Source organism: Corythoichthys intestinalis, chromosome 5 (genome assembly GCF_030265065.1).
Source record: "Corythoichthys intestinalis isolate RoL2023-P3 chromosome 5, ASM3026506v1, whole genome shotgun sequence".
NCBI classification, from domain to species: domain Eukaryota; kingdom Metazoa; phylum Chordata; class Actinopteri; order Syngnathiformes; family Syngnathidae; genus Corythoichthys; species Corythoichthys intestinalis.
In genome coordinates, this window is record NC_080399.1 from 44,183,037 (window position 1) to 44,204,157 (window position 21,121).

General features: G+C 40.3%; 1 protein-coding gene across 1 annotated transcript; it reads right to left on the reverse strand.

Moving 5' to 3' along the window:
* Nucleotides 1-458: 458 nt before the first annotated feature.
* Nucleotides 459-20,762, reverse strand: iqub (IQ motif and ubiquitin domain containing). Its single transcript, XM_057837516.1, has 13 exons — nt 19,991-20,762; nt 16,351-16,395; nt 16,120-16,254; nt 14,779-14,946; nt 12,475-12,650; nt 12,255-12,410; nt 11,244-11,454; nt 10,924-11,099; nt 9,999-10,169; nt 5,065-5,241; nt 4,709-4,957; nt 1,173-1,358; nt 459-1,092 (listed from the first exon to the last, which is right to left on the reverse strand). Exons 1-13 carry the CDS (start codon nt 20,760-20,762, stop codon nt 955-957), a joined length of 2,760 nt encoding a protein of 919 aa, XP_057693499.1. The 3' UTR covers nt 459-954.
* Nucleotides 20,763-21,121: the final 359 nt, after the last annotated feature.

The window sequence follows — 21,121 nt, forward strand, 5'->3', positions numbered from 1 at the left end:
TGCAATTTTGTTGTTTTATCACAATAGATTGGTTTATTTACATTTCAAAAACCAGAAGCCATTCATTTACGAATGTGATTGCACTTTAGTTTACATATTTAAAGGTTCAGATATTAAGATTTGAATGAGGCAAAATAACATGCTTTTTCTCTCAAATATATTGTTATAATCTTTTTTTTTTTCAGGTGTACTGTAGTTATTTTCTGTATAAAAATTAATTTAGTATTCAAAAAGTCTTTTTTCAAACTTGAGTCTTGAAAAAGAGGGGGTCGTCTTATAATCAGGGCAGCCTTATCTTCAGGCCAATACGGTACTCGCAAGAGATTCACACGAATACAGGGTTCTTGACCACATGGGTGATTTAGGTACACTTCACCCCTCCCATTCACTTATCTCTCAGAACACCCCCCCCCCGGTTATCGGGCCCCACACATGGTGTCAACTGGAAACACGCTAACGATAGCTCCAACATATTCATAGTTACAGTAGGCATTTAATGTATTTCTTCTTGTTGTTTGTGCTTTTTCTGTTTCTCTCGCCCTCTTTTCCTTTGTTCCCCCATAACCCGTTCCTGTTCGCTGCCTTCTCCTAATTAACAGGGTACGTTGAATGATCACAATGGATGTATGTCATACTCCAATGTGATACATTAAAACTGTTCAGATCAATCGGACACTCAGATCTCCATTGTCTGTGTCAAGCAGCTGAACAGGACAGGTTTAAAAAAAAAAAAAAAAAAAAACCTAGGAATGTAAATAAGATTCGCTGTCACTCCCCTTAATGACGCATCACAAAGTGCCGTCTCGCGTCCTGTGATTCACCGGTTGAAATTGGACCGGAGTAGAAAGCCTATTGAAACCACAGAAGACTAGGCGGACTTTCAATGTATCTTGTTCAGTGCATGACGAAAGTCAGGCTAACTTGCCAGTCTAGCGCCTCCGAGCTCTTATGCTTTTATGGGATCCTACGCGTTCCACGTTTGATGAGGGCCGCTTTGGCCGATTGCGTTACCATGGTGGGAATCTGATTATAGTAGCGGCGGGCCAACAGGTGTTTGTGTTCAATGCTGCTGATCACAGGAATGTCATACACCTGACAGAAACAATCACTTTGTTGAAACTATACACTCAGATATAGGTGTTTCATTTAGAGTACTTGCGCTGTTGTCCGACCTTGTATATGTCCTCCACCTGGAGGTGAGCGTCTGTCTCGTCTGTACAGAGCAGGACGCAGTTCCAGGGGCTCCAATCCTTATCCCGTTCCCAGCGGACCAGAACCAGGCTGAACAAATCACTGTTACCACTCAGGGCCGAGCGGGCCCCCCAGATCACCTCCACCAGGTGCTGAATGTCCTCCACCTGAACAGGGACACAAGTATAAGGATAGTTTCAGCCAGTGTTGTTAATCTTACTTCTAAAAAAAAAGTAATTAATCACAATTACAAATTACTCCTCCTGAAAAGTAAGTGAGTTACTAATTCAGTTACCTGAATGTAAGAGTAATTAGTTACTTAGCAAAGTAATTGGTGTTACTTTTTATGTTTTTTTTCTATTAAAAAAAATAAAAAAATACATAGGTCACACTATGTGAAGTTCAAAGGGTTTTTGGGACGATTCGCACTTGCCCAATTTTTTAAAGTTAACTAGACACAGGGATATTGTAGATATTGCGATAACTAGATAGTAACCTTTACTATGTTTGGAAGTCATTTAATGTTGTGAATCAACTGTTTAAGTTGTTAGAATTGCGCCCGTTATTGCATTAGTTATCTTCTGTCTACTTTCGACATGGTAAGGTTTTAAAACTGTTTCATCATTTAAAGATAGATTCAAGTCAAGATTTTGCTGATTTAGGAGTATTTTAGATATAAAGTTACTTGGTTCGCTTGGAAGGTTCTCTACAACAGAGTCTTCCTGAGAAGTGTACTGCTTTAAGATAGCGGCTGTTTACTAACGCCAGTGAGTGTATCATTTCGCATCTACTTCTCTATACATTTGCTAACGCTGCCGAGTCTGTCATTTCGCATCTACTTCTATATACATGTGATATCTAGCGTAGCATCATGTGGGCGTAGTTTGTAGGCTGTCGACGACAGTTAGGTATTATTGGAGCCACCTAGCCAAGCATCGCGTTTGCAAAGGCGTCACAACTCGCGCCACTCCTTTCGACTCCCGCTTTTCTCTCTCCGTGCCTCTCCGACTTTCCTAGCGTCAGTGAACCAACGTAGTAAAGCATAGTAACGCACGCCTTTACATCCTCAGTAACGTTAACGGCATTGCAAAGATGAGGAAAGTGATACATTAGATTACTCATTACTGAAAAAACATAACGCAATTAGTAACGCCGTTATACTCTAACGCCTTTATTAACAACACTTTTCAACTAAGGGTACAATGCATGGCAAAGGATGAGAAACGGGAAAAAAATTAAATGCTAATTTTGGTTTCTAACGCTGTATATGAGGGATTCTCCAAGTTTGATACAAGTAGCATTAGTGATAAATGGTACATGGGTTCTGTCTGGTGTTGCATGAAAGTGTCACCACTTCAAGTAAAGTTGAGGTGGAAAAGTTTAAATTTGGATTCAGATAACTACGTAGTTGCCCTTTTTTTCTTTCTTTTATTTTTTGTCTTACAAAACAAAGTTACATTTTATGCAAAGGTTGTTGACCAGCCAGTGGTGCGGGAAGTGTGGTGCTGAGGGTACTGCAGCACCCCCTGGTTTTGGGGAGAAAAAAAGTTTTGGTAGTTTTTTTTTTGGGGGGGGGGGGGTAAAAATAAATCAAATAAAACATATTAGAAGAATACCGTATTTAACATTAGGGATTAATTTTTTATGTTGAAAAAGTTCTTTTTTATTTGTTTTGTTACTATCATGGTTACCACCTGAACGCTCGCTTGCTACCAGATCACGTTGGATAAGGCGCAATTGTAACGGAAAAGTTAACTGTTGACAGAGGAGGCGTAAACATGGCGCAAAAACAAATTTGCGATTTTTTGGGGGGGGGGGCAAAAACTGTAAAATTTTCTAAAATTCGAGGTCGAAAATGATGAATATCATTATTTACAATTGTTCCCAGCGAGGTACCGTATTGGCCCGAATATAAGACAGCCCTGATTATAAGACAACCCCCTCTTTTTCAAGACTCAAGTTTGAAAAAAGACTTTTTGAACACCAAATTAATTTTATACAGAAAATTACAGTATATCTGAAACAAATGATTACAACAACATACAGTGCTGCTCGAAAGTTTGTGAACCCCACAGCGATGGTCAGATTTTTTGTAAAAAAAACTAAAATAACCTTATTAAATGTTAAGTTATACCCAAATCCACAATACTGACATTCCAAATAATGGACTGAAACAAAAGAAATAGTTATATTGTCATTCTTTATTTAACAAAAGTGGTTGATTTAAGAAAAACTCAGATATCATGTGTGCAAAAGTATGTGAACCCCTTCAGTTAATAGGATATTGCGCCTCCTTTTGCAGAGATTACCTCAACCAAACGGTTTCTGTAGTGACTAATCAGCCTCTCACATCTACTTTGGGGGATTTTTGCCCATTCTTCCTTGCAGAACGCAGTCAGTTGAGAGAGGTTTGATGGACGTCTGGCATGAACTGCTCGCTTCAGGTCCCGCCACAGCATTTCAATGGGATTTAGGTCAGGACTTTGACTGGGCCAGTCCAGAACACGAATCTTCTTCTTTTTCAGCCATTCCTTGGTTGTATTGCTGGAATGCTTTGGATCATTATCATGTTGCATGATCCACCTTCTGCCAAGCTTTAACTTCAAAACAGATGGCGTCAGGTTATGTTCTAGGATTTGACAATATTCCTCAGAATTCATGATTCCCTGGACTATGTGGAGTTGTCCAGGTCCTGAGGATGAAAAGCAAGCCCAGATCTTGACATTCCCACCTCCATGCTTCACTGTTGGGAGAAGGTTCTTTTGGTGGTATGCAGTGTTGACTTTTCGCCAGACATGGCGGTTTTGGTTGTGACCAAACAGTTCAATTTTGCACCTACATCAGTTGATGAAAACTCTTTTTAATTTAGTCTCGACAACACAACTGTTAAAAAAACAAAAAAAAAAAAACTACTGAATTGATTGATTAGGAAATCAGGTTGAAATAATAGAAAATTCCAAAATGTTGAGGGGGTTCACAAACTTTTGAGCAGCACTGTATGTGAAAGAAAAAGCATGTTATTTTGCCTCATTCAAATCTTAATATCTGAACATTTAAATATGTAAACTAAAGTTCAATCACATTCGTAAATGAATGGCTTCTGGTTTTTGAAATGTAAATAAACCTATTGTGATAAAACAACAAAATTGCAATAATTGCATTAACCATCAAAGTGAAGTCTAACTGTAACTGTAGTCTTGAAACAAATCTGAATAAGGAAAAACATTGCAATAAAATAATGCAAACTGGTTAAACTTGAGAGAACGTGAGGTCTGTCATGACAGAACATCGCTTCAATGATATCTGGTGCCATCTAGCGTCGTGAATGGGTATAACGTCTAGACCGCGAATATAAGACGACCCCTATTTTTTCAGTTTTATTTCAATGCAAAAAACACCGTCTTATATTCAGGCCAGTACGGTATTTGTTTGTCCTGTAAAATACATGGGGGAAAATGACTTAGGCAATTGTTTTAAGAAGGCTGTATCTTAATGTGAGATGTGGGAAAGAGGTGACCTGCAGGATGAAGGGAATAGTGTTGTCCTTGTTGAGGTGCAGCTCGCCATCCCTCAACCTCTTCAGCATGTTCTTGTAACAGGAGAAGTCGTCTCGATTCCCAGCTATATTCTTCAGCCGCGCACAATCCTGACAGCGGCGGCTCAAGTGACTCCGAGTGCAGGAGCGGAAGTGGGTCGAGCCGAGGTAGCGCTGACAGCTGTGGCAGAGGAACACGTCGTTCTTCAGCTGTGAGGTGCTCTGGGGTACCTTGAAAATTATTATTAAACAATTTATTCTTATAAGCCTTAAATTATTAGTTTAGTCCATTCATTTGTAAAGTACTGTATTATTATTCTTAATTATGTATTTTTTACCTTGAGGTGCTTGGCCACTTCTGGATTGAATCCTGGCGTGCGAATGAACTGCAGGAAAAGGGTGGACAGTCTCTTTCTCAGACCTTCCAGGTTGGACACCTTCACCTGCCGTTTCATCAGGTCCTCCTCCCTGGAGATCAGCTCCACGATGTCCTGAGTCAGTTGGCATGGATACACCTGCAACAAGAGGATTTCTTTCACAAAAATCTACTCTCGATTTTACTCCATAACTTTTTCTGCCCCCTCTTCGCTTCTTGTAAGAGAAAATGGTAACAACATCTTACAAAGAAAGCAACAGCGAATCATGATTTTTGGTTTCCGATTGAACCATATTTTCTGTTTATGTTACTTGTATTTTAGGAAAATTGCTCTTCGATTTCTATGGAACCTGATTGGTGTCACACAAGAAAAAAAAAGTTTGACATGTTTTAACATATGTTTAATGATTTAACATAATAAATATCTATATAATAAAGTTATACTGCTGGCCAAAAGTATTGGCACCCCTGCAATTCGGTCAGATAATGCTCAATTTCTCCCAGAAAATGATTGCATTTATAAATGCTTTGGTAGTAATATATTCATTTTTTTGCTTGCAATGAAAAAACACAAAAGAGAATGGGGAAAAAAATTAATCATTATCATTTTACACAAAACTCCAAAAATGGGCCGGACAAAAGCATTGGCACCCTTTGAAAAATCATGTGATACTTCTCTAATGTTTGTAATTAACAGCACCTGTTACTTACCTGTGGCACATAACAGGTGGTGGCAATAACTAAATCACACTTCCAGCCAGTTAAAATGGATTAAAGTTGACTCAACCACTGTCCCGTGTCCTGTTGCGTACCACATTGAGCATAGAGAAAAGAAAGAAAACCAAAGAACTGTCTAAAGACTTCAGAAGCTAAATTGTAAGGAAGCATGGGCAATGTCAAGGCTACAAGTCCATCTTCAAAGACCTGAATGTTCCTGTGTCTACCGTGCACAGTGTCATCAATAAGTGTAAAGCCCATGGCACTGTGTTTAACCTCCCTAGATGTGGACGGAAAACAAAAATTGACGAGAGAGTTCAACAAAAGATTGTGGATAAAGAACCTCGACTAACATCCAAACAAGTTCAAGATGTCCTGCAGTCCGAGGGCACAATAGTGTCTACCCGTACTATCCGTCAGCGTCTGAATGAAATGGACTCTATGGTAGGATACCGAGGAAACCCCACTTCTGACCCAGAGACATAAAAAGCCAGGCTGGAGTTTGCCAAAACTTACCCGAGAAAGCCAAAAACGTTTTGGAAGAATGTTCTCTGGTCAGAGGAGACAAAAGTAGAGATTTTGGGAAAAGGCATTGAGATAGAGTTTACAGCAAAAAAATGAGGCCTTCAAAGAAAAGAACATGGTCCCCAAATTCAAACATGGCGGAGGTTCCCTGATGTTCTGGGGTTGCTTTGCTACCTCTGGCACTGGACTGCTTGATCGTGTGCATGGCATTATGAAATCGGAAGACTACCAACAAATTTTGCAGCATAATGTAGGGCCCAATGTGAGAAAACTGTGTCTCCCTCAGAGGTCATGGGTCTTCCAGCAGGACAATGACCCAAAACACACTTCAAAAAGCAAAAGAAAATGGTTTGAGAGAAAGCACTGGAGACTTCTAAAGTGGCCAGCAATGAGTCCAGACCTGAATCCCATAGAACACCTGTGGAGAGATCTGAAAATGGCAGTTTGGAAAAGGGACCCTTCAAATCTCAGAGACCTGGAGCAGTTGGTCTAAAATTCCAGCAGAGGATTGTAAGAAACTCACTGATGGACACCGGAAGCGGTTGTTCGCAGTTATTTTGTCTAAAAGTTGTGTTACCAAGTATTAGGCTGAAGGTGCCAATACTTTTGTCCAGCCCATTTTGGGAGTTTTGTGTAAAATGATGATTTTTATTTTTTTAATTCTCTTTTGTGTTATTGCATTGTAAATCAAATAAATGAAGATATTAATACCAAAGCAATTGTAATTGCAATAAATCTAAACATCCGCAAGGACAGCTCACATCCTGGTTCCCGGCTGTTTGAACTGCTCCCCACTGGGAGACGCTATAGGTCAGAGGTCACGGAACCGCGGACCTCGGTCCGGTTCCGGACCCCCAAGCCGTCTGAACCGGATCTCAAGCTATCCGGACTAATACACGTTGCAACAACAAAAATAATTTTTTTCTGCGGATTTGCAGAGTGGAGGTAGGAAACAAACAAAAACCTTAGCGGTGACGCGCGTGAGCCAGCCAATGGGAGTGAAGCATTTAAAAGTTATTTTTAGAACAGCATGTCTCACACTCGCTTTCCAGACTGCGGAGTGACAGCCAAAAACTGAGCCGAATGAAGTTGGAGGAAGAGGCGAAAAGGTACGGCAAATGGTGTGCTCAAAACTACGCAAGATTGATGCAGAAAACAGAGTGTTTAAGGAGCAGTGGACCAACACATTTTTGTTCATTTTACCTGGCGGCAGCACAAAACCGCTATGCCTCATCTGTTTAGAGACGGTAGCGCCTGTAAAAAGCAGCAATTTGAAAAGGCACTATGAGACGAAGCACGCAGCTTTTTTGCAAAGTTTCCCTATGAACTCTGCCATCCGTTCTCAAAAAATAGTGGAAATAAGGGCTCAATATGATCGCAGCTCATGGCTCATGGTTCATTTATTCACTGGACAGCAACGCGCAAATGACTGCTCCCTCAGAATAGCGTGGATATTGGGTCAAAACAAAAAGTCTTTCAGTGACGCACCGATTGTCCAAGATTGTAGGAGTGCAGTTGCTGAAACTTTGCTTGATGGAAAGCAAAAAGAAGAGGTCTGTCAAAAAATAAAGCAAATCGCCCTGTCAGCATCCACAATTAAAAAAAAAAAAAAAAAAGTCTTGAACATGCTCTTATGTTGCTATTTAATTATTCAAATAAAGCACTTTTTTAGTTTTATGCACCTTTTATATTTTATTTACATTTTTGAATGATGTAATTATCATCATGGCCACGTAAAAATACGTTTGTATTTTTTGGAAAAAAAGAAGCATTAAAAATATTTCCGGACCCGAGATGTTTGTAATTTTTTAATTTCGGACCCAGAGAATTTTTAATTCATGACCCCTGCTATAGGTGTTTAAAAGCAAGAACAAACAGACTGAGAAACGGTTTCTTTGCTAAAGCCATCTCCACCCTGAACAGCCATATGTAACACCACATCACCAAATGTCCAATATTCATTTACATGCAATATACTATGTGCAATACTTACTAAGTGCAATATTCAATGCCTCAGTTAACTTCTGCTACTTAACTTGTATTCACACACATTCTATGTGCAGTACTTATTTACGTGCAATATTAATGTGCAATATTCAATGCCTCACTGTCAACTTCTGCTACTTCTATTCACACATATTCTAAGTGCAATACTTATTTACATGCAATATTAATGTGCAATATTCAATGCCTTCACTGTCAGTTGATGCTACTTCACTTCAATTATTTGCACTGCCTGAACATAGGACTACCTCATACATATTTTATATTTATTTAGATTTTATATTATTATTCTTGCAAGCCGCTTCGAGATTTTTACTTGTCCTGCACTGTAAAGGGAGATGCTCCACAATTTCATTGTACAACTGTTTAATGACAATAAAGGGCTATTCTATTCTATTCTATTCTATTCTATTCTATTCTATTCTATTCTATTCTATTCTATTCTATTCTATTCTATTCTATTCATTTTCTGGGAGAAATTGAGCATTATCTGACAGACTTGCAGTGTATAACGTGATATATTGTAATTTTATTCATAATGAGTAGGATATAATAATGCTTGAATACTAAAATGTATAGTTCGACTCTTGGTTCTCTGGGGTCAAAATCCATGTGTGACACCAAGAGGATGTTTAACGAAACTGCACCAAGAAACAATATTTGTTTAATGTTTCATTAAAACAAAAGATCAGTTCTGTTCAACTTCAGTTTCATTGGAGTGGAGGGAACAGTTTTAATGTGTTGTTGTTTATCTGTATTTGTTGCCAGAACAATTTTTAGTGAATGCTGAATATAGACATTCTAGGCAGTGATCATTCACTGTCAGTCCTGTCGGATGAAATGGATTGGAAATGTCTTTCGCTGTCGCAGATTTTGAGTTAATTAGTTTATTTATTTATTTTTTGTTTTAATTATTATTATTTAAGTCTAGTATTCAAGTTAAAATTGTGCATAATGTTACGGTGGCTTAAAAAATATAAGGCATTTTAATATTGCCCATTATGGTGGTACTGTTATGATCCTGTGCCATGTTCAGCATTTATGCCTGCCTCCCTGTCTGCAGGTTGCACGGGTGCGAGAGAGACCGGTCTCCTCAGGGGCGAGGCTAACAGGCAACACCTGTGGCTTATTGATTGAGCCTTTTTAAGCGCAGGCCAAACACAAACCAGTTGCCAGAAGATTCCAGCACTACCACCTAGTAGCCTCACTTCTGAGAAGGCCAAGCTCCCTGAGTATTCCTTTTTAATGTGTTTTTGCCTTTATGAGGAATTTTTCTTTGACACATTTTTGTTAATAAAAACTAAACCACCTGTGCAACTGGGTCCTCTGCTTTTTCTGATCACGTCACAACAGGTACTTTACAACTTAATTTTTGAGGTGAAACCTGGTATAAATCTTTGAGATCTACTGTTGCAGTACATCTATTATTATGAAATGACTTCTGATACTTATGAAATACAGAAAATATAAGACACTTGAGACTATATTACTAATTTTCATAAAGTGACTTGACCATCTAAGTTATTTTCTGATCAAATACTTGTACTTATAAAACCCTTGGTCAAAAGTTTAGAGACTCTTTCTCATTCATCTTAATGATGAAAGAAACTTATGACCGCGAGTGTACTGTCTACATGAATAGTATCATACCTCCACTGTTTGTTTGAGGCACTGTAGGATGCCAAGCCTCTGTTCCTGGCTGACTGGCGACATGGCCACACAGTCGTACAGATCGCCCAGCTCTCTGGCTCGGATGGTGTTGGGTGTGTCCATCTCTATCATCCGACCGTCCGCCCCCCGCCACTGATGAGGTGCCGATGACTGACAGGCAGATCGCAATGACTCATCGTTAGTACTGCAGATTAATAACTCAATACTGTCCTATCATCGGTGTTATTGCTCTGATGTCAAAAGTAAGAGACAACAGCTTTTTATCATGTGCATCCCAGTGAAATGTTTTGATGTTGTTGTCGGATTTTTAGAAGTGGAGGAAATCTTAATCATAAAAGTTTTTTTGAGATCTCATTATGCTAATAGTTGATAGTCACAAATGCTTAAACTGCTAGAGGTATCCATAATAATCATTCATTATTCATTTTCCGAGCCGCTTATCCTCACGAGGGTTGTGAAGGGTGCTGGAACCAATCCCGCTAACTTTGGGCAGTAGGCGGGGTACACCCTGAATCGGTTGCCAGCCAATCGCAGGGCACAAGGAGATGAACAACCATTCACGCACACACTCATACCTAGGGAAAATTTAGAGGATTGATCAGCCTACCATGCATGTTTTTGGGATGTGGGAGGAAACCGGACGACCCGGAGAAAACCTACGCAGGCACAGGGAGAACATGCAAACTCCACACAGGTAGGCTGGAGCCCGGGATGAACCCCTGATCTCAAAACTGTGAGGCTGACATGCTAACTACTTGTCCACCGTATCCATAATAGTTATACTAATTTAGAATAATATTATACTATTATAAGGCTATTGATATCCGATGAAGTAGTCGGAATATTCTATAATATGAGGGACACAACTGCAACTATTTCTCAAACAAATCCTGTTTGCATTGACCTTGTCCAGGAACTTCCTGACAGTTTTGTTGTAATTGTTGTTCCATATGGCAATGCCGTGGCGTCCAATGGTGGCGATGTACTGAGTCTCCTGCTCGAGGAGCGAACATAGGGCCACTTTCCTCTCAGCCCCTCGCATCGTCTGGTTGATCTGACGCTCCTTGTCGATCCTCCACTCTGCATAAAGCACAATCATGCCATAACTGGATTAATTCATTTGGCAGAGAGCATCAACAGAAAACATTTAAGTCAATATTTGTGGTATGAAAAAGGGATAGGAAATGAATATTTACATCAGTAGCATTACTCATCCAAGCTTACTCTCTAGGGCGTTGTAGAGTAGGTTGAGGTCCTCCCTCTTCCGCGGTTGCATCCAGCGGTTGTGGCAGTCTTGCTGTTGCTCCTCCCTTTCCTCGTGCCTCCTGCGCTCCTGTAGATCTAACCAGGCCAGACGACGGTCACGTTGTCGCCTCAGACGGTCCACGGCTTGGCAGCTGAGCCAGCGCCGTGTGTGCGCCTGCAGACGAATCACCTGCCAGGGACAAGCCACAGCAGTCAAATACATTGGATCGAGGTGGAAGGAGGTCACAAATTCATCGCATAGATCTGTGATCTTCCCAATTCAAATTTACACTATTTGTTAGCTTGCACTTTCTCATACCGAGTGTGCTTTGACCTTTTGACTCAAACCAGTTTCTTCTGTCACGAAGAGCAGTGTGTCACAAGCGCATCTTAAAGGGAATGTGAAGAAGACAATGTGTCGGTGCAAACGTTATGAAGGGTGTTAGTGCCTCCACCACTGTACAACACCCTCTTTCCTATGTACATGACTGGATGTGTCCACCAAATGACCAAAACATACACTACTTGACAGTGGAATATGATAGTAAATGTTAAAAAGTATATTTGAGATGTGAGTAAGCACTTGCCAATTGCCTCCTTTGCTGTAGCTGGGCTATTTCTGCTTTACAGTGGGCTATTTCTCACTGTTGCATGTCTCACTCAGGAATTTGTATAGAAACTGGACAACCTCGGCAATTTCATTATGGCATTATTGCTAGATTAAAACATAAAATAATACAAATTACGGACAAGATATGAAGCAATATTAGTTAACTTGCTGACAGTACAACATCTTCACGACATAGTAATACTTATGTTATATCTGAAAAGACATTCTCTTTGGTCATTTTCCACCCTATTTTATTTTTTTAATGAACTTATATTTTTTTTCTTTGTAAAGCAGTTTTGAGTACTCGTGCTAGCTTCCATTCTTCTGTTTGTGCATTTTAGCTTGGTAACAGTGTCTTTCCTATATTGGGTTTAACTTACAGCATTGAGCCTGGCCTCATGATACTCATCTGCTGTGATGTAGCGCCCCGGACTAAGCAACTTGTCAGTAAGGTTAGAGATGTAGCAGCCCACGCTTGTCATCTGTGTGGTCACGCTGGATGGACACTGCTGCGCCTGAAGCACCTGCTCAGCAGTCTGAAAGGCAGGATACGGTTTAATCCCTCCATAATAAAAATTTTGAGATTTATTTGTTGTGTACCTGAGTATCACGGCTGACTATATCGACCCCTCGGCCGGGTCTCGCTCTGCGTGGTGTTTGAGCACTGGCGTGGTGGTACTCGGTGCCCGTCAGCTTGTGCCTGTAGCCGCCCAAAAAGGGCTTCTGCATATAAGGGAGCTCAGTCTCCTCTGGCACGTTCTGATGAGCACCATCATCTGTAAAATAAAATGGAGCTACAAAAATCAACCGTGTGTGAACTTTCTTAAAACAATATTCACAAAAAAAAACTTTTTCTATACCACAGTAAGAGACCATATGAGTAAATGCCACTACATTAATAACAGAAGGTTTAAATTACCTCATGTTGCAGGTCATACAACGCAATAATAAATTTGTGTGGAATGCTCTGAATATTTTTGTGCATCACATTACTTTACAGACAGGTGTCAGAAAGCGCTTGACATGTGTGTTCACACTCATACATGCATTCATATACCAGCGGGACGACAATGCAGTGCAAGGCACTACCGGACCCACTGGGAAAAACTGGGGCGAAGCCATTTTCCCAAGGACCCAACCTCTGGGTTGGGGAACGACTACTCTACCACTGAGCCACGCTGCCCCACATGTGCCTTGTCTCAATAAAGGGACTAAGGGACTCTTAAGGGACTACGAAAAGCAGAATCAAAGTAAACTAAAACACAGACCTGAATTTGTTATCTTTGTCAAATTGTCAAAAACAATAAAATTGCTTTATATTTTTATTGCTTTAGGTAAAATGGATGTGTTAAAAGCAGTGTTGTTAATTTTACTTTAAAAAAGTAATTAATTACAGTTACAAATTACTTCTCCCAAAAAGTAATTGCGTTAGTAACTCAGTTACCTGAATTTAAGAGTAATTAGTTACTTGGCAAAGTAACTAGTGATAATTTTCCTGTTTTATTATTTTTTTCTCATTAAAAAAAAAAAAAAAAAAAAGGTCACACAATGTGAAGTTTAAAGGGTTTTTGGGACAATTGGCCCTAGCCCAATTCTTTACCCTTCACTTAACTAAACACAAGGGTATTGCGATAACTAGATAGTAACCTTTGCTATGTGTGGAAGTCATTTAAAGTTGTGAATCAACCGTTAATGCTATTGCATTAGTTCCCTTCTGTCTACTTTATACATGTGTAAGTTTAAAACTGTTTCATAATTTAAAGATAGATTTAAGTCAAGATTTTGCCGATTTAGGACCATTTTAGATAAAAAAATAAAATAAAATAAAAAAGTAGGTTCGCTAGGAAGGATCTCTACAACAGAGCCTTCCTGAGAGGTCTACTGCTTTAAGATGGCCGCTGTTTACTAACGCATGTAATCCTTAAAACATGTTGCCAATTAGTTCCCTTCTGACTACTTACAACATGTGTAAGTTTTAAAACTGTTTCATAATTTAAAGATAGAATTAAGTCAAGATTTTGCCGATTTAGGACCATTTTAGATAAAAAAATAAAATAAAAAAGTAGGTTCGCTAGGAAGGATCTCTACAACAGAGCCTTCCTGAGAGGTCTACTGCTTTAAGATGGCCGCTGTTTACTAACGCATGTAATCCTTAAAACATGTTGCCAATGCAGCCGTGTTTATCATTTGCATCTAGTTCTATAATATGTGATATCTACCGTATCATGTGGGCGTAGTTTGTAGGCTACAGTCAGGTATTATTGGAGCCACCTAGCATCGCGTTTGCAACGACGTCTTCCCCACTCCTGCTGTGCTCGCTCGTCTCCGTGAGTCCGTCTCTCTGACTTTTTTTATTCAACCACCTTAGTAACGCATAGTAACGCACGCCTTTCCCGCTTCAGTAACAGTAACGGCGTTGCCAAGATGAGAAAAGTAATTGATTACTCACTACTGAAAAAAATAACGCCGTTAGTAACGCCGTTATATTGTAACGCCGTTATTAACAACACTGGTTAAAAGTGTACCTCATATTGTACTAAATTGATCTAATACAGTACCTTTGAACCATATTGAATTGTATCGTATCGCGGCAGACATTGCCATATTGGCAAATATCGTATCGTCCAAAGAATAGATATTGTATCATATCGTCATGAAATCGGTGATTTACACGCCTATTTATAATGTGATAAATTTCACATTTTAACATGAATGTAATGTTTTACGTGATAAATTTCATGTTCACACGAGACATGATGAAGTTTGATGTTTCAAAGTGACTTAAATTTTTAGTGTGGCAACATGACTGCAATAAAAAAAATAATAATAATATAGCTTAGAAAGTCTTGATTTGATTTGAAATACACTGTATAATAATCATAATTTATCACAATTATCCATTACCAGTTATCAGGCTCACATTGATGACGTGAGTCATATCTTCCAACTCTGAATCCGTATTAGTGAACAGCAGGTTAGTGTCGGGGTCTGATGACATCAGCTCCATGGTTGTGGTGCTGTGCGCCTGAATGCCAAGTTCCGAGAGGCTCTGTTCATCCTGAGATTCTTGCCCTGAAACACAATTGTACAAGCACACACAAACGTACACAATGCATTGTTATCTACTCACAACCATAGTCAACAGATAATTTAATTTTCTAAACACAGTGATTCATATCCCCCCTTTCTACCAGTTGTGTAGCCAGTTGTTACAATCCAGTTTGGGTCATTTTTGCTGTCTAATCCTGTTTAGACCACTCCAAAAAGTGTAAAAAAAAAAAAAATTGCAAACACAATTTTTACAAACAACATTTTTTTGTGAGCACATTTTTTTAGAAACACGAAATGTCTACAGGGTGACCCAAAAAAAAGTTTACACTGCCATAATACAACTTAAATGCCGTGTTTATTCACCTTAGAATTAGAATTTAATCACAAATTATACATTATTGTAAAGAACATGTACAGTACACTCTATATTTCAATGTGTCCTCCCTTAAGTGTCACAACAGCCTCCAGGCGCCTGCGGAACGCTTGACAGGTCTTCTTTATGTAGGATGCTGTCATCTTTTCCCAAGATCTAACAATGGACCTCTCCAAGGCTGCCACAGAAGTTTGTGGCTTCTTACAGGCACTGTCCTCCACAGTTGCCCATATGCTGTAATCCAGGGGATTGAGATCTGGACTCTGGGGTGGCCACATATCACCTTGTCAATCAACTTTTTGGTCCGCACAGATCGGCACTTCCAGACCCAGGTTTTCGTGAGGCTGTTCCAGTATCTGTCAGCTTCTTTTTAACTTTGTAGACTGCACATCTGGATATTCTCAGATTTGCTGCAATCTCAGTAGATTTCAGACCGGCACGCAGCAATTCAGGTACAGCTAAAGTTTTCTTCATTTTCAGCAGAAGCACAGGAATTGTAGAGACGAGAGATTACCAGCTGCATTGAGTGACCTTAATGAATCACTTAAGCATGACAACCTATTTAGATATGTTTCAATGGCTTTTAAACAAGCAGTCAACTGAGTGTAAACTTTTTTTTGGGTCACTCTGTATGGCATGATTTTGATCATATACTGTATAAAAGCAGGTCTATATGAGGGAATGGAGGCTATAAGAATCCTAAATTACAGAAAGGAAGCTTAAGATGCAGGCACAAGAGCAGATGGGAGGAAAAGAGGTCCGATAAAGAGGCAAAGAATATAGGAAGGGATATAAGTAAAACAAAAATGTTTTGTTCTTACCATTCAAAGAAAGACTCAGGGCCCCTGCAGGGACGTTGAGCTCGGTGGCAAAGTGATGCTTCAGCTCCTGGACGCTAAGACCAATGGCCAAGGTCGCGGTCATTATGTGACCCCCAGGCATCAACAGAAGCTTAACTGTAAACATGAACCAATAACCATCATTAAACAACCTTGGACGACACGTTTAAGAGATTAAAGAATTTTCAAAGATGTAAAAAACATAAACCTCACTTGTTGCAGTTGGTTGTGCATCATCTTCAGGAACCTGTTGTTCATCTGTACACATGAATGAATATCAATCTTTTGTGACAAAGATGAAACAATTATTTCTCCTATCAGCAGCAATACCTGAATTTCTATTGACTTTCTAACTGTCAAAGAACTTTTGTGTGACAGGTTCCAGCTATGAAATTGAATTAAAAAATTTGGGGGAATTTGTGGAGAAAATGTGCACCACGCAAACCCCCCCCCCCCCCCCCCCCCAAAAAAAAACCCCCCCAAAAAATAAATAAATAAAAAACGCAGAACTAAGAATTTAGCCAAATGACGGTTTAAGAGTGCCAAAATGAAATCAAAGTAAACAAAGTAAATACATGTTGAACTAAATAAAATATGTTTAAATATATTAATAAATACAAATGAATCAATATGTAAATAATTAAATAAAAGCAGAAATACATACAAATACAAATAAATGAATAATTGAGATGAATACAGTTGTGGTCAAAAGTTTACATACACTTGTGAAGAACATAATGTCATGGCTCTCTTGAGTTTCAACTCTGATTTTTCTCCGATAGAGTGATTGGAACAGATACTTCTTTGTCACAAAAACATTCATGAAGTTTGGTTCTTTTATGACTTTATTATGGGTTAACAGAAAAAGTGACCAAATCTGCTGGGTCAAAAATATACATACATGGATCTGAAAAAGCGAATCATTGACTTGAACAAGTCAGGAAAGTCACTTGGAGCCATTTCAAAGCAGCTGCAGGTCCCAAGAGCAACAGTGCAAACAATTGTTTGTAAGTATAAAGTGCATGGCACTGTTTTTCACTGCCACGATCGGGAAGAAAACGCAAGCTATCACCTGCTGCTGAGAGAAAATTGGTCAGGAGGGTGAAGATTCAACCGAGAATCACCAAAAAGCAGATCTGCCAAGAATTAGAAGCTGCTGGAACACAGGTGTCAGTGTCCAAAATCAAGCGTGTTTTGCATCTCCATGGACTGAGAGGCTGCCGTGCAAGAAGGAGGCCCTTGCTCCAAAAGCGGCACCTTAAGGCTCAACTGAAGTTTGCTGCTGATCACATGGACAAAGATAAGACCTTCTGGAGGAAAGTTCTGTGGTCAGACGAAACAAAAATCGAGCTGTTTGGCCACAATGCCCAGCAATATGTTTGGAGGAGAAAAGGTGAGGCCTTTAACCCCAAGTACACCATGCCTACCGTCAAGCACGGTGGTGGTGGTAGTATTATGCTGTGGGGCTGTTTTGCTGCCAATGGAACTGGTGCTTTACAGAGAGTAAATGGGATAATGAAGAAGGAGGATTACCTTCAAATTCTTCAAGATAACCTAACGTCATCAGCCCGAAGATTGGGTCTTGGGCGCAGTTGGGTGTTCCAACAGGACAATGACCCCAAACACACATCAAAAGTGGTAATGGAATGGCTAAATCAGGCTAAAATTAAGGTTTTCGAATGGCCTTCCCAAAGTTCTGACTTAAACCCCATTGAGAACTTGTGGACAATGCTGAAGAAACAAGTCCATCTCAGAAAGCCATCAAATTTAACTGAACTGCACCAATTATGTCAAGAGGAGTGGTCAAAGATTCAACCAGAAGCTTGCCAGAAGCTTGTGGATGGCTACCAAAAGTGCCTAATTGAAGTGAAAATGGCCAAGGGACATGTTACCAAATATTAGCACTGCTGTATGTGTATTTTTGACCCAGCAGATTTGATCACTTTTTTCATTTCACCCATGATAAAGTCATAAAAGAACCAAACTTTATGAATGTTTTTTGTGACAAAGAAGTATCTGTTCCAATCACTCAATCAGAGAAAAATCAGAGTTGTAGAAATAACTGGAAACTCAAGAGAGCCATGACATTATGTTCTTCACAAGTGCATGTAAACTTTTGACCACAACTGTAAATGTTGAAAGAAATAAACAACATTTTAATGACACATTGAATTATTTAATTAATTTCTGCACTCCTGGTCCATATTAATCAACACCATGCATCTAACATATCCCCATGCTACATAAACAATTGTATTGAATACAGAAATGATTCATACTTTTTTTTTTTTTTTAAACCTGTCCTGTTCAGCTGTTTGACACAGAGAATGGAAGTCTAAGTGCCCGGATTCTGAACAGTTTTAATGTTTCACATGGAGAGTCTGACATACTCCCATTGTGATCATTCAGAATACCTTTTTATTATGACAAAGCAGCGAACAGGAAGGGATTATGGGGGGACAGAAGAAAAGAAATACAAGAGAAGAAAGAAAAGAAACACATACACAAACAACAACAAGAAATACATTGAACATCTAAACTAGTTACTAATATGCTGGTGCTATCGTCAGCGAGATGTATTTCCGGTTTACACCATGTGGGGGCCAATTGGCCAGTGAAAGAGGAGAATGGGGGTGGGGGTGTCTATAAGACTATAAGCTAAGTGATTGAAAGGGGTAGAGTGTACACAAATCAGTTCTGTGATCTAGAACCCAGTAATCGTGTGAATCTCTTATGAGTGTAAGCCCGTTGGCGACCTACCCTACGCCGCCGCATCGCCAATCCCGGCACCGGAACCCCCAACCCGAGCATGCCCTACCACATCCAGCAGCACGCAAGCCCCACCGGGCGCGCGACAGCCACGCAGACGGGTGGAGAAACCGCGCGGGCGCCAACCCAGGGCCACGGCCCCCACCCAGCCAGCCCGGGGAGGGAGGGGGGGGTGGGGGGTCCATGCGCAGCCCATCCCTCCTCCCGCCGCCCAGCAAAGGAGCCACCGTCCCCCCCCGGGACCCAGGGTGGTCCCCCGGGCCACCCGCGCGCCCATCAACCGGCCTTCAGGGATGGCAGGAGGGGACGCATCACCAACCCCACGCCTACACCCACCCCCGCCCGCCCAACCGGGCCACGAGCCACAGCCACAGCCCCCCCTTGGGCGCAGTTGGGTGTTCCAACAGGACAATGACCCCAAACACACATCAAAAGTGGTAATGGAAAATGGCTAAATCAGGCTAAAATTAAGGTTTTCGAATGGCCTTCCCAAAGTCCTGACTTAAACCCCATTGAGAACTTTTGGACAATGCTGAAGAAACAAGTCCATGTCAGAAAGCCATCAAATTTAACTGAACTGCACCAATTATGTCAAGAGGAGTGGTCAAAGATTCAACCAGAAGCTTGCCAGAAGCTTGTGGATGGCTACCAAAAGTGCCTAATTGAAGTGAAAATGGCCAAGGGACATGTTACCAAATATTAGCACTGCTCTATGTGTATTTTTGACCCAGCAGATTTGATCACTTTTTTCATTTCACCCATAATAAAGTCATAAAAGAACCAAACTTCATGAATGTTTTTTGTGACAAAGAAGTATCTGTTCCAATCACTCTATCAGAGAAAAATCAGAGTTGTAGAAATAACTGGAAACTCAAGAGAGCCATGACATTATGTTCTTCACAAGTGTATGTAAACTTTTGACCACAACTGTAAATGTTGAAAGAAATAAACAACATTTTAATGACACATTGAATTATTTAATTAATTTCTGCACTCCTGGTCCATATTAATCAACACCATGCATCTAACATATCCCCATGCTACATAAACAATTGTATTGAATACAGAAATGATTCATACTTACCTGGTCCAGCGCTATTAACTTGCTCCTCAACGGCTCCTGTTTCTCCATCTGAAGGCTTTACTCCTTCTAAGTTCTCCTTTTCCTGGTCCTCGTTAATCCCTGACGCTCCTTGGTCATCAAAATTCTTTATTTCTGAAATGATCTCATTGGCTGTTTCCTCTTCGGTCCCTTGTCCTCCTTCGTCCTCAGAAGCACTTATTGCTGGTAAGGGTTCATCGTTATTCCCTGGTTCTCTTTGAGCCTCTGGGATGTTTACTTCAGGTTCAGTCAAATCATCATTCCCTGTTTCTCCTTGGTTCTCTGCAGTGCTTACACTTGGTAATTGTTCATCCTCGGTCCCAGGTTTTCCTTGGTTCTCAGAGGTGCTTATTACTGGTAAAGGTTCATCCTTGTTCCCTGTTTCTCCTTCGTCCACAAAGGTGCTTATTCCTGATAAGGTTTCATCCTCGGTCCTTGCTTCCCCTTGGTCCTCTGAGATGCTCACTCCTTGTACGAGTTCATCCTTGCTCCCTTGTTCTCCTTGGTCCACAGAGGTGCTTACTTCTGGTAAGAGTTCATCCTTTGTCTCTGCTTCTCCTTGGTCCTCTGATGTGCTCACTCCTGGTAAGGCTTCAGTCTCGGTTCCTGGCTGTCCTTGGTCCTCTGACACCGATAATGCGTCATCCTTGTGTTCCTCATTCCGTGTTTCATCCTGATTCTCTTCAAGTTCTGGTACTGCTTGATTCTCCTCTGACTCGGGAGGGACACTTGCTTCACTCTCCTGCTCTGACATTCTATTTTATTTTATTTTATTTTATTTTATTTTATTTTATTTTATTTTATTTCATTAACAGCTATTCTGCCTTTACTGCGTCGTCCAACTGTGCCGTCAAGCAAAAGTGGTTTCAGTGAGCACTATGCAACACTACGTTTACACGTCGTCATGGTAACCACGAGGCAAGCCCTCCCCCTCCCTTCTCTCGTCTTTATTAGCTCGTTGCTAAATGTGACGTAAGGGCAAATATGTCAGGACGGTGACGAATAAGAAAAGTCCATTTTGCATGAAGTTAGTGTGGTTTAGCTCATAGTTTTATCACTGATGAACAATGATTTCCATAGACAAAGTCAACGGACGATTACGAGTGTTTCAGT

Excerpts from the sequence above, each read along its gene's own strand:
- iqub (XM_057837516.1), bottom strand. The coding sequence starts at position 20,762 with ATGTCAGAGCAGGAGAGTGAAGCAAGTGTCCCTCCCGAGTCAGAGGAG. Across the intron at positions 14,947-16,119 it reads CCTGAGTCTTTCTTTGAATG|GGCAAGAATCTCAGGATGAA; the intron begins GTAAGAACAAAA and ends ATTGTGTTTCAG. Across the intron at positions 1,093-1,172 it reads AGGTGGAGGACATATACAAG|GTGTATGACATTCCTGTGAT; the intron begins GTCGGACAACAG and ends TGTTTCTGTCAG.